The 12,119-nt window shown below is 35.6% G+C and overlaps 1 protein-coding gene across 2 annotated transcripts; it reads left to right on the top strand.

Moving 5' to 3' along the window:
* Positions 1–6,363: 6,363 nt before the first annotated feature.
* On the top strand, positions 6,364–10,493 carry ttpa (tocopherol (alpha) transfer protein). Of its 2 annotated transcripts, XM_079819377.1 has the most exons (6): positions 6,533–6,794; positions 8,395–8,548; positions 8,662–8,855; positions 9,075–9,185; positions 9,285–9,505; positions 9,656–10,493. In XM_079819377.1, the coding sequence occupies exons 1-5, from the start codon at positions 6,600–6,602 to the stop codon at positions 9,492–9,494; spliced, it is 864 nt and encodes a 287-aa protein (XP_079675503.1). In that variant the 5' UTR covers positions 6,533–6,599; the 3' UTR covers positions 9,495–9,505; positions 9,656–10,493. The 2 variants fall into 2 exon arrangements, with proteins under 2 accessions (XP_079675502.1, XP_079675503.1); XM_079819376.1 differs by having other exon boundaries at positions 6,364–6,794; positions 9,285–10,493.
* Positions 10,494–12,119: the final 1,626 nt, after the last annotated feature.

The following is a 12,119-nucleotide window of genomic DNA, read 5'->3' as shown; positions in this document are numbered from 1 at the left end:
TAATAAGCAGCATAAAAATAAACAGCTTTCATTCAACCCTTGAAATGAGTGTATGCTGAATTGCTGACATGAAATCACTCATTACGTGCTGTAATTTTTACACATCAGTAAAACAGAAGTAGCCTATGAAGAAATATGTTGCAAGAGCGCCAATAAAGCTGATCATATTAGCTGAAAGTGAGGCAACTGCAAAGTATTCTTTGTTAACAGTTTCAAACAGTAGTACACGGTTTTGAATGCAAATACTTTATTTTTTATAAGCATTCTAAAAGAAGTTTCAGATTTGTATCATGTTGTTGTTGAGGTGTCATGACATTTTTTACAACACCACTTCAGGATAAGATTTCAACCATAGTTGAAAACGATGTATTCTATATAGGACAACAGTGCAGAATGCACTGTCAAAAATGTACATTTGTAAAATGATTTATATTATACAATTGAAAAACATAAGCCTGTCGGAAACCTTAAATAGACAAATATAAAAGCATGACCTTTAAAGAAGCATTGACCATGGTAATCAACATTTAAAAAAATCAGCTCAGATTCCATCATTTGTTTGAAATTTCACAAAATTGTGAATACTTACATGACCATTTGCCAATGCAAACAGAGATGACTGAAGAGCTTTTTTTCTTTTAAAGGATTCTCCCAGAATCTGATTGTATGACCATTGGAAGTAAGAGGGTACTTATAATAAGCTATAACATGTATTTAAAGAAACACTATTAGAATAGTCATAAACAGGCAACTTTAGATTTTTTGAAGGATATGTTGCTCCGCTCTTGGCATTCACCGCGTGCCTTAATTGAAAAACATTAAATCAAGGTCCACTGTGAACACGTACAGCGAGAGCCAAAAGTGCAAAAAGAGATTCTTCAGGGCCTGATGAGCAGCTGAACCTATTATGACTATAGTCTGCGCACCACAGGCCAGACAAATCAGATTCTGCCAGCAGGTGTATTTATTCAAAAGCATATAAGGCCTATTTAGATGTGAATCTCATCCTGGTAACGCTGAATGTTTCCTTATCCGGTGAGCCTGCTGATACTGGAAGCCTGTGTTCTGATGGACAATAAGCACACAGCCGGAGGCAATGGATTCAGAATGCCTGCACATCCAGGCCATCAAATACAGCTTTCCATCTCTGTAACCTAAAATATCAAAATCATAACAGTTAAACCATGATGGCAACCAGGCCTATTTGAAATGCAATACACAGAATAACGTCGAACATTAGACAACACTCGCAAATTAAGCCCAAATGTATCCCTCATATGTAACATTAGAAGAAAAAAAGCATCATTGATCCGAAATATCCGCAAATGAAATCGTACCAGAATACGCAGAACACACATAAGGTTATTATTCTTTAATCCCAGTGTCGTCGGCAGGCAGCATCCGTTTACCCAGCATCACCACTGCATCATCCCACAAGGTGGAAGAAACTGATTTGTTATCTACGTTCGTTTTAGGATGTAGGTGTTCATGTACATACCTCCGTGAAGCCATGCAAACGTGTTCATATCGCTGCTTAATATTAAAGAGGAGGACTTTCAAATAAATGACGAGCCAACGACATAAATATGGAAACTGCGCCGAGCGCTACATTGCAGGGGAGGCGCGTGACGTCACCATGCAGACAGATGTTCAATCCCTGCGTCCTTGAGTTTAGCTATACAGGGCAGGGCGGCAGGCTATGTTAGCCAACAAACGACTGATTGATTATAACCTTTAATGACAATAATGGTATGCCAACAGTTACAAGATCGTTAAAAAGAAAGAAAGAAGCTAGATTCGGACATTAATAGTAGGCTATAGTTATAGTTATTATAGGCTAGTAGGCTATTAGGCTTACCAAAATTTGGCATTCTGGGAAGATGATAAACAAAGCCAAAACGTGAAATTTATTGTAACGTGAAAAAAGTAGATTCATATATGAGGTTTCTGAGCAGTGAGTTTGTATATGTTGGTTAAAACAACTAGCCTAAAAATTCTAAGCATATTGAAATGTCCTTTTAACTGAAACACTAGCCTATATTTTTTAATAAGTTAACACAGTAAAACCATACTGACGTACAGAGCAGTAGCCTATATTTAATGAATATTTCACCTTTAAAATCCTCTTTGTTTTTTAAGGATGTAGTCTACTCTTTGGCTTCTATAGCCTACAAAAAGATCAATCTAATGAATATTATTAATTAATGTAGCATTGCTCTATGCAAAATTTTACATTCACCACAGTAAATTCACTCATCAAAATCCTTTATTCACTGTTTTTAGAAGAGAGGTCGAACACATCCAAAATATTTCATCAAGAATTATAAGACAATAAACTTGTTTCAATGTATATATGTACGCCTATGTATAAATTATGCTTTGCTTTCATTGTAAGTAACTTTTTAATGTTTTTTTTTTTTTTTTTTTACTATAGGCCTACTTGTATTTTTGATACATTGGCAGTAAAAAAAAAAAATCACCTTAAAGGCTTTCACGCATGAGGTCAATACAGTGGACAGCTATTCAAAAAGCCATTTCTTGCGTATGCATGGGTTTTTGCACAGTTGCACACCGACCACTACAGTGGACAGTAGTGCATCATATACACTGCCACCAAGTGGCAAGCCATTGTATGTGGATTTTTCACTCCAATATTATCTTCCTGCAATCCCTGCAACTGTACTCCAACAGAAGAGACCTGATTCAAACTTTTTCCACCTTTTTTATTTTTTTATTACCAAAACAGCAGGCACTGCTTTAAAAAAACCAAAATGTAATTACTTAAATTAGTTAAAATATTTCAACAGGGTTACCAATGGGTAGGTTTAGGACTAGGGGTTGGTTAGGACAATATATTTTACATTTACATTTAGTCATTTAGCAGACGCTTTTATCCAAAGCGACTTACAAATGAAAGCAATAGAAGCAACTAGAACAGTCAAGGGCAACAGTATGCAAGTGCTGTAACAAGTCTCAGTTAATCTAGTACAGAACACACAGGACAGATTTTTTATTTATTTTTATAAATAAATTAGACAGACAGAAAATGAATAGAATGATAAGTGCTATTCTTGATTGGTCAGGTGCTGCTGGAAGAGATGTGTCTTTAGATGTTTTTCGAAAATGGCTACAGACTCGGCCGCACGAATTGAGATAGGCAGGTCATTCCACCAAGTGGGGGCGGTCCAGGAAAAGGTCTGTGAGAGCGATTTTATGCCTCTCTGGTATGGCACCACAAGGCGTCGTTCACTGGTTAATTGATTAAGTTTAATATATCAATTAAACTTAATCAATTAAACAACTAAATAATTGCCAGGATCCTAGAACTTCGGTCCTAGACATGCAGTCCTGAAAATGCAGCCTCCATGGTCTACAGGCAGATGCTACCCCTCCAACCCCATTCCTCTTTCAGGTAAAACAAAAGGTTCTAACATCAAGTAACATCTAAGAAATCATATTATTGTAAAATTTTCCAAGTTGGTTTTAGCTTGGGAGGAAATTCTGGTTAATCATCTGTCCACTAAATTGGACATCATGCATCACTAGCGATATTTCAGCTACAATATATACCATTACTTTGACTGTTGCTAACAAATACTTTTTTTGGTTGTAAATAAATGTATTTGTGTTATTAGAATGTAATTGTCAAAAAAGTAATCTGATTAGGTGACGCATGTTACTTGTAATGCGATACAACTCGTAACATCAAAAAGGAATACATGTTTATGTAATGCATGTTACTTATAATGCGTTGCTTTAGTTACATCAAAAAAGTAATCTGATTACCACATATACCATACCACACAATAACTCCCTCCGCGATGTACGGCGTTGCTGGCTCACGCACCTGGTCAGACCTTGTTGGTGTTCCGTTGCTTTACTTGTTACATCAAAAAGTAATCCGATTACGTAATGCACGTTACTTGTAATAAATTACCTGTTACCTCAGAAAAGTAATCTGATTATGTAATGCATGTTACTTGTAATGCATTGTTTTACTCGTTACATCAAAAAAGTAATCCGATTATGTAATGCATGTAGTTTTTTATCATCAACACTGTTCATTTCAGATGAGATTGAAAACACCTGATCGCTAGTTTTTTCCACAGTCTGAAAAAAATGTTTCCATTAGAGATTTACATTCACATCTACATCTACATTTACATGCATTTACATTTACATGGCCATTTCTTCTCGAATAAAACAAAAACAAAAGCAGTCAGTTCTCACTCCAGGACATCTATAGAATTTCCGTTCATTTTGAACATAATCAGAAATATCAGATAATAAGGATAATCGACATACTCGACTTTGCTCCTGTGCAGCACATGTGGTGGTTTTGTCATGTTTTGGTGTGATGTCAAGTCTCTGGTCCCTTGTCACCCCCAAGGGGGTAATCCAGCACCCGGAAAGCGTACTTCCATAGGGGCTGTTAGCATCCCATTGACTCCCATTCATTTTGGCGTCACTTTGACAGCGAATAACTTTACATCTGATTCGTTTAAAGACTCCATTTGTCCATTGTTTATTTCTAAAGAAACCATTACCTTGTATCTTACACTATCCCCCGGTAGAAGCCGTTTTTGTAAAAAATAGGCTAACGATTGCGTCATAACCACGCAACTCCGTCACATAGTAGAGGAATTACCGTATAGACAGGAGGAGAAGCTTGCAGGCAATCTTTTACTGTCTATGAGGCAATCATTGGGACATGGAGGCATAAACTCCAATAAAACCAAGGGTGAAACATGGGGAGAAGCCCATTGAGAGCCAAAAGCAATGGGACAAAATATTTCAACAACGTGATTCAGATTTCACTTTGCACAACTACTAGAAGACTTACAACTGTCAGACAGGTTGTTCACGTCACATCTACGTCATCAAGCTCAGTCTGAGGCTGCGCAGTACGCTCCGCCATCAGGAAGTGAGTGCTTCTAATGGACTTCACTTTTCCCCGTCGAAGCCTATGGGGTCGCTGTGTCCATTTCTTTTACTGTCTATGGTCACCCCGCCTTCTTGTTATCTCATTATTGGTTTATTTGCTCCACCTGTTCTCCCTCATTTCCTGCTTGATTTGTCACCCTTTATTATCTCATTAGCTATGTTTCCATCCACCTATTTTTATGTGCATTTTGGGATATCGCATCAATGTACCGGATACCGGGATGTACGGCGTTGCTGGCTCACGCACCTGGTCAGACCTTGTTGGTGGTCCGTTGCTTTACTTGTTACATCAAAAAGTAATCCGATTACGTAATGCACGTTACTTGTAATAAATTACCTGTTACCTCAGAAAAGTAATCTGATTATGTAATGCATGTTACTTGTAATAAATTACCTGTTACCTCAGAAAAGTAATCTGATTATGTAATGCATGTTACTTGTAATGCATTGTTTTACTCGTTACATCAAAAAAGTAATCCGATTATGTAATGCATTTTTTTTATCATCCACACTGTTCATTTCAGATGAGATTGAAAACACCTGATCAGTTTTTTTCCAGTTTGAAAAAAATGTTTCCATTAGAGATTTACATTCACATCTACATTTACATGCATTTACATTTACATTTACATTTACATGGCCATTTCTTCACTAAGCAAACACTAAGCAGTCAGTTCTCGCTCCAGGAGATCTATAGAATTTCCGTCCATTTTGAACATAATCAGAAATATCAGATAATAAGGATAATCAACATACTCGACTTTAGGGTTTTCTATATAGTCGGAGTTGGGTTTCCACAAAGTTGTACCTCCACCAGATCTTTGATGGAATCACATCCTCATGTTTTGATATCAAAGACAAGTTCTTCTCCGTCTTCTGGTAAAACAGGAACAAACTCAACTGTGTTCACAATAATAGAAGCTAGTAACCTATATTTTCGTTTTCACATGATTTTATATCATAACATCATTATAAAGCTTAATTGTATTAATTGGTTTGTTAAATACACACAGTATTACTGTGTTATTACTGTATTTTGTTTAATACAGTATCTCTTCAGTTATAACCAAAAACGCATAGGCCTACTGAAAATCTGAAAATCTCTTTGAAAAGAAAAAAAAAAAAGCTCAGATTTTGTTTTACATGCCCTAAGAGCTATCACATGTATACGGAAAACAAATCTTGACTGAAGTTGTGATTCATGCATTAAAGGGTTAATAAATGTCAAATGGTTGTAACAGAAATCAAATTGATGCATCAAATTTATTAATTAAAATATTTGTATATATATATATTTATATATATATGGGGTTTAAGGTCAGTGGAATAATTTTTTCAGTGGTGGAAATGAACAGCAATATTAATTTATTTCACACTCTTGTTGACTTCCTCACATCTGGATGAATTACGCATCGACCTATATACACAAGTCGTTGTCAACAATTATCTCACTTTTGAATCTGGGTCGTGGGTCTTGTCTGTTTAATTCAGTCTGGAAAGTTGGCTTGGTTAATGTTTCACGAAACATGACATGTACAAAGGTGAAACAAACATTAGGCTATATTCCTCATTTGGATGAGTTGGGCTCATTCCCTGCCCCCTTTTAAGTGAGTCCGCTGCTCTGAGAAAATGACACTCGATCGGCTCGCGCAAATATGAGGTCTGAAGAAGTTGACAACATCGAAGAGTTAAAACAATTACCCGTCGAATCTGTTCGGATTGCGCCGTATTTGTCAGAGCTGAGGCAAAAAGCAGAAGCAGACAAAAGCATTCGACGCTTGGATTTGTCGAAAACATTTCTGATACGCTTTTTGCAGGCGAGAGACTTTGATGTGGCACTGGCGTTCAAGGTTTGGAACACTATTTCACCTAAACTTTGACTGAACTCAAATGAGTACTGTGTAAACTGATGCGCCTGCTTTCTGTAGTGATAGTAACACCGTTGGTGATGCGTGATTTGATTAGCAATAACATTTAGGCTACGGGCTGAAATTACACAACACCAAACGTATGCAGGGGTATAGTCATCATTTCAGAAGTGAGGGGGACAGAAATATCGAGTGTACTGCCAGTTTATTCCGACCTTTGTCTAATTGACAGGCGTTATTTTTCTTATCTTGCTTTTAACTGGCTAAGACATCAAATTCACTGCTGAAATAATAATTTGTATTCTATAATATTTTTCCTATATTGTCCTAATTATAATTTTATGATTGGTTAACCACAAACACTTTTATGTAAAAAAAAACATGTAAAAATATATTTTATAACTTCTGTACTGTAATAAAGTATATTATCGATAAGCACTGCAGTATTAATATACCGTATTGTTATGAAAATACCCCAAGATGGCTTGAAAAACATATATTGTCGCTATTGTGTGTTTATTGCCTTAGCGTTTTTCATCAGTCAAACGTTTCTGCTTTTTACTCAGCTACAGTGATAGCTGGACACTTTTGTCTGTATTAGGGATATAATGTGTGTCCCAATTTGCGTACTTATGCACTATTCTATGATGTTTTTGCATAAATAGTGTATAATAGTGCAAAACACTTTAAATTTCCGGATGCACTAAATTATTGGAAAAAACGTGTGTGGATTGTCCAAAGTGTGGATTGTTGGACACTTCATGCACTCGACTGTCGCAGCTTTAATTACATAGAGGAGGGGGAGAGGACAGTGAATGACAAAATAACCTTATAAAATGCATACACTACACTGTTAAATACATAGTGCGTAAGTACACAGTGTATACGTGCATAGCGCAACATTTGGGATGCAACTATACATTACATGAGTGTGATTATCCCTTAGCGCTCCATAATGTTCACATCGCCTCGTTTTGAATAAGAATAGACTATTGTCTTTTTTCATTCAAACCCAGATTTATTCACATTGAAACCCTCTATGTGAACTAGGGTTGCAAAGGGGCGGAATATTTCCACGTAAATTTCTGTTTAAGCTGGGGAATTTTGGAAATATTTCAAGTTGGAAACTTTATGGGAATTAATTGAAATTTTGGGAATATCATAGAAACATAAATATAAACATTTTGTTTGGTCATAAGCAGCCATGCATGCAAACTAATACATTTTACAGTAATAATATTTTTAAATGTAATTTTTGACTTTGATTTATTTGTGAGTAGAATCGAATCTTTCATTGAACGACAAATAAACATGAATGTTGATAAAACAAAAAAAGTCCCATTTAAAATGTAAAACGAAATAATCGGGGACCCATTACCATTAATTCCCATATATTCCCGTTAATTCCAATAGAAAGTTTCCAACTTTGAAAATTCCCAGAATTTTGCAACCCTAATGTGAACACACTTGCCCCAAAACGCACCCCCACATATTCTACGCCCATTTGTGAATTTATGCAAAATAAAATAGTGCATAGTGCAATTTGAGACTAATATATCATTGGCCTTGTGTTTTTCAACAGCTGTTGATTAACTATAATAAATGGAGACAAGAATGTCCAGAAATAACAGCTGATCTGCGGCCATCATCCATCATAGGACTTCTCCAAAACAATTACCATGGAGTTTTGAGATCACGAGATGAGGCTGGAAGTCGAGTTTTAATCTATCGGATTGGCAAGTACATACTCAAACAATATATACATGTATATATATATTTTTGTTTTGTTTATAATCATTTTCTGCCATTATAATGGTGAATATCACAAATTTTAAAACACTGTTTTCAGGTCAGTGGAACCCCAAAGAATTCACAGCTTACGAGGTTTTTCGTGCAAGCCTGATTACGTCAGAACTGATTGTTCGAGAGTGGGAGACTCAAAGAAATGGACTCAAAGTGATTTTTGATCTCCAAGACTGGTGCTTTGCTCATGCTCTGCAGATAAATCCTTCCTTGGCAAAAAAGATATCTTCTGTACTTACGGTAGGTATCCATTTAAACATTTTCACGTGAAGAAAGGAGAAATATCTAGGTTTAACTAGGTTCCAAACATCTTGAAACTTGGTTATCATCTGTATAGTTGTCAGAGTTTCTCTTATAGCAAGTTTTTAATTAATTTTAAAAATGGAAAAAATATATGAATACATTATCGAGTGAGTTAAAATGAATCCAACAAATACAAAAATGTAATCTGTTTTGCAGGATTCCTTTCCTTTGAAAGTACGCGGCATCCATTTGATAAACGAGCCCATTTTTTTCCGCCCCGTCTTTGCCATGATCCGTCCATTTTTTCCAGACAAAATCAAACAACGGGTTAGTAACATTAAAGTAGACTATATATATATATATATGGGATTTTCATAGGGTTCGTTTTAATCGGTTTAATATCTATGACGATGCTTTTCCTTATAGATTCATATGCATGGCTGTTCATATGTACAAAGTCTCAGCAGTTACTTTCCGAAGGCTATCCTCCCTCCTGTGTATGGAGGAACCGGACCCAGCATAGATGAAGTGTGCCAAGAGTGGAATGATTTCATCATGCAGTCTGAAGACTATCTCTATAGGCTCTCTATAGACTTAGGTGGAGGAGATGCTTCTCAGTCATCCGCCTACGGCTGATTAAAATGAAGGTACATCTCACCATGTGCTCTTTGTGTTCTGCTGTGGCAGGTTACATACTTTCTATGAAATCAAGGATGATATTGCTGACTTAAATTGTAAAGCACATTAGTGTAAACTTTTACTGAATAGGATTTTTTCTTTACTTTTTTTCATTCCAGACTGGAAAAAAGTGACATTCCCAGTTGTCACATTTAGATAATGTGATTTTATTGAATTCTATATCTCACAGATATTCATTGCAGGTACTTGATATACCTCTGAAGATATAATATATCATTCAATTTAAGATGTGTGTTGCTTTTAGAAGGATTTTGTAGTCACTTTAAAATAACACAACTAATGTATAATGTTGTATGTGACTGAAATACCAAAGTGCCTTTGTTCCTTGTGAATTGTCATTGTTTTTATTGTATTATTTTTTATAACAATAGACATAACTCAGGATGTTACATACGTTTCTGTGTTTCTGAAAGCTACATATCAAGGATCATGAACTGTTTCATTATAATAAAGCTCTATATAAAGTCATTTATTTATAATAAAGTCAAATGATCTGTAACGTTATGGTAAACTGCAGCATAGTAACCTTTGCTGTATTTCAAACAAATAAAAAGCTGAAAGCATGTACTTATAAACTACTCTAAGTGGGATTGCAAGGTGGCACTTTGGTCTATTGCCTTTTGCTCTGACTCTTAAACAAATATAACCAGAGATGGATGACCTTACTAGAGCTCTTCATGTTTACAGATTTCCTTAAATGTGAATTTCTGAAACCATGTATATACCTCTTGTTCTGTTTAATGCACCTTTTCTGTCAGACAGTGTATCTAATGACAGAAGAATTCTCGGTTTTACATAAGTGGCTCATTATTTAATTGTGTTGTCATCACTTCTTATCCAACTACAACTACATAAAAATGTTCTACACAGACATTAATACACAATGTGCTGCTGAAATAAACTTGGGAACTGGACAATCGCAAAGGTCATTGTGTGAAAAATGTTTCAACTGATTTTTTCAATCTTTTAAGCTATTAAGCTGCCAAATCCAATTGGGTTTCTGTAGAGGCTCCAGGCTGTGTACTACATTCCTGCCAAATTCTTATTATCTTCCATTATCTTGCTTGTCAATTTAGATTGTAAGATGTAAACAATAAGACAATGAGAATAATAATAGCACAATGAAATAATTTAAAAACATAGTTTTGTAGTCTAGCAATGGTAAGGGACATAAAAATGGAATGTCTCCAGGGGGAACGTAGGAGATACTAAGATAACAATCGCTCCCTATCACCATGGTGACATTGTGTAAGGGCTGTAATGCCATGTTGTTCCAGGGGGACACTTGGTGTACTAAAAGTTGTTTTCAAGGGGAAAAACATCAACAAGCTGCAACAAACTTGTAATGTTATTTCTTGCACAGCATATGTGAGGTACTTTCAACTGTGTACCTATCTAAAACATTAATTTGCGTTTTATTATTGTATTAATTTGTGCATATAAACCACCAAATCACACTTTTGTAATGCCACACCATTATACCCCAGTTCTGGGGTCTGTACTATGATTGTATTTTATGTATTTTAACAAACTCAGGGTTACAGGATTAGTTCCGAGTTGACAAAACCAAACCAATCTATTCAGGCTTTGTTGGTCCCATGATGCTGATCATCAGCTTTCTCTGTCAACTCAGGCTTTGATCCTGAGTTTTGGAGTTTAGCTGTGACATCAGTAGTGAACAGCCAATCACATGCTGTGGATCGGTGAAACTGAGATTCACTTCTCTCTTCTGCAGAATATCACATGATTGAAAAATATTAAGAATTTAAACAAATTTACACAGCAAGAAGAAAAGAGCTGTCCATGAACGAGGACAACTTAAAGAAAATTCTTATACGTCAATGCAAGTAAAAGTTATCAAGTCTGTTTAGTTGATATATAGAGAGAACTGAACATTTAAGCTCACATGTAGCAATTTTTATAGCTTTATTTATTGATTTTAAAGTTTATTTGTATGACCTTTATATAGGCTATTTATATGAATTTTAACAAAGTGCCTATTAATGATTAATTAACTAGAAAGATACATGTGTAATTGTTAAGGGTATAATAATTAAAAAAATGATATCTAAATAATTCAACATTATTATTATAAATAAGCATTGTTAAAAGCCAGACACTTTAGTCTTTAAAAACATTTGCTATGTAGTGACCTTTAATTTGGAGTAGAAACAGGGGGCTTGACTTTATTGCATCAGAGGTGTGTCTCTTTGATCACAGCTGATTGGTCCAATTTCAGTTTGAGATCTCTTATCCAGAACATAACCTGCCCTGTTAGCCGGAGATGAACACTGCTAAAAGCCAAACCACTTTAATGGTACCTAAAACCCAGGATTGGCGCAAACTAAGCTTAAACATATCTGGCTAGCCAGCTAAACCGGCTTCATGGCATAGGCCCCTGTCCTATACTGTAAAAATATTGTTGATTAGACAATTATTGCATGCCCTCTGCTGGTAAAAAATACAAAATACATAAATGTTGACAACAGGTCATAGCTCCAATTGTTTTGTGAATTTTGTACATGTCATACTACCAACCAGTCATTTCCAAAGCTGACATCA

This window comes from Gobio gobio (genome assembly GCF_949357685.1).
Source record: "Gobio gobio genome assembly, chromosome: 6".
Taxonomy (NCBI): domain Eukaryota; kingdom Metazoa; phylum Chordata; class Actinopteri; order Cypriniformes; family Gobionidae; genus Gobio; species Gobio gobio.
Note: the sequence above shows the minus strand (reverse complement) of the source record. Positions and strands in the feature narration are given on the sequence as shown.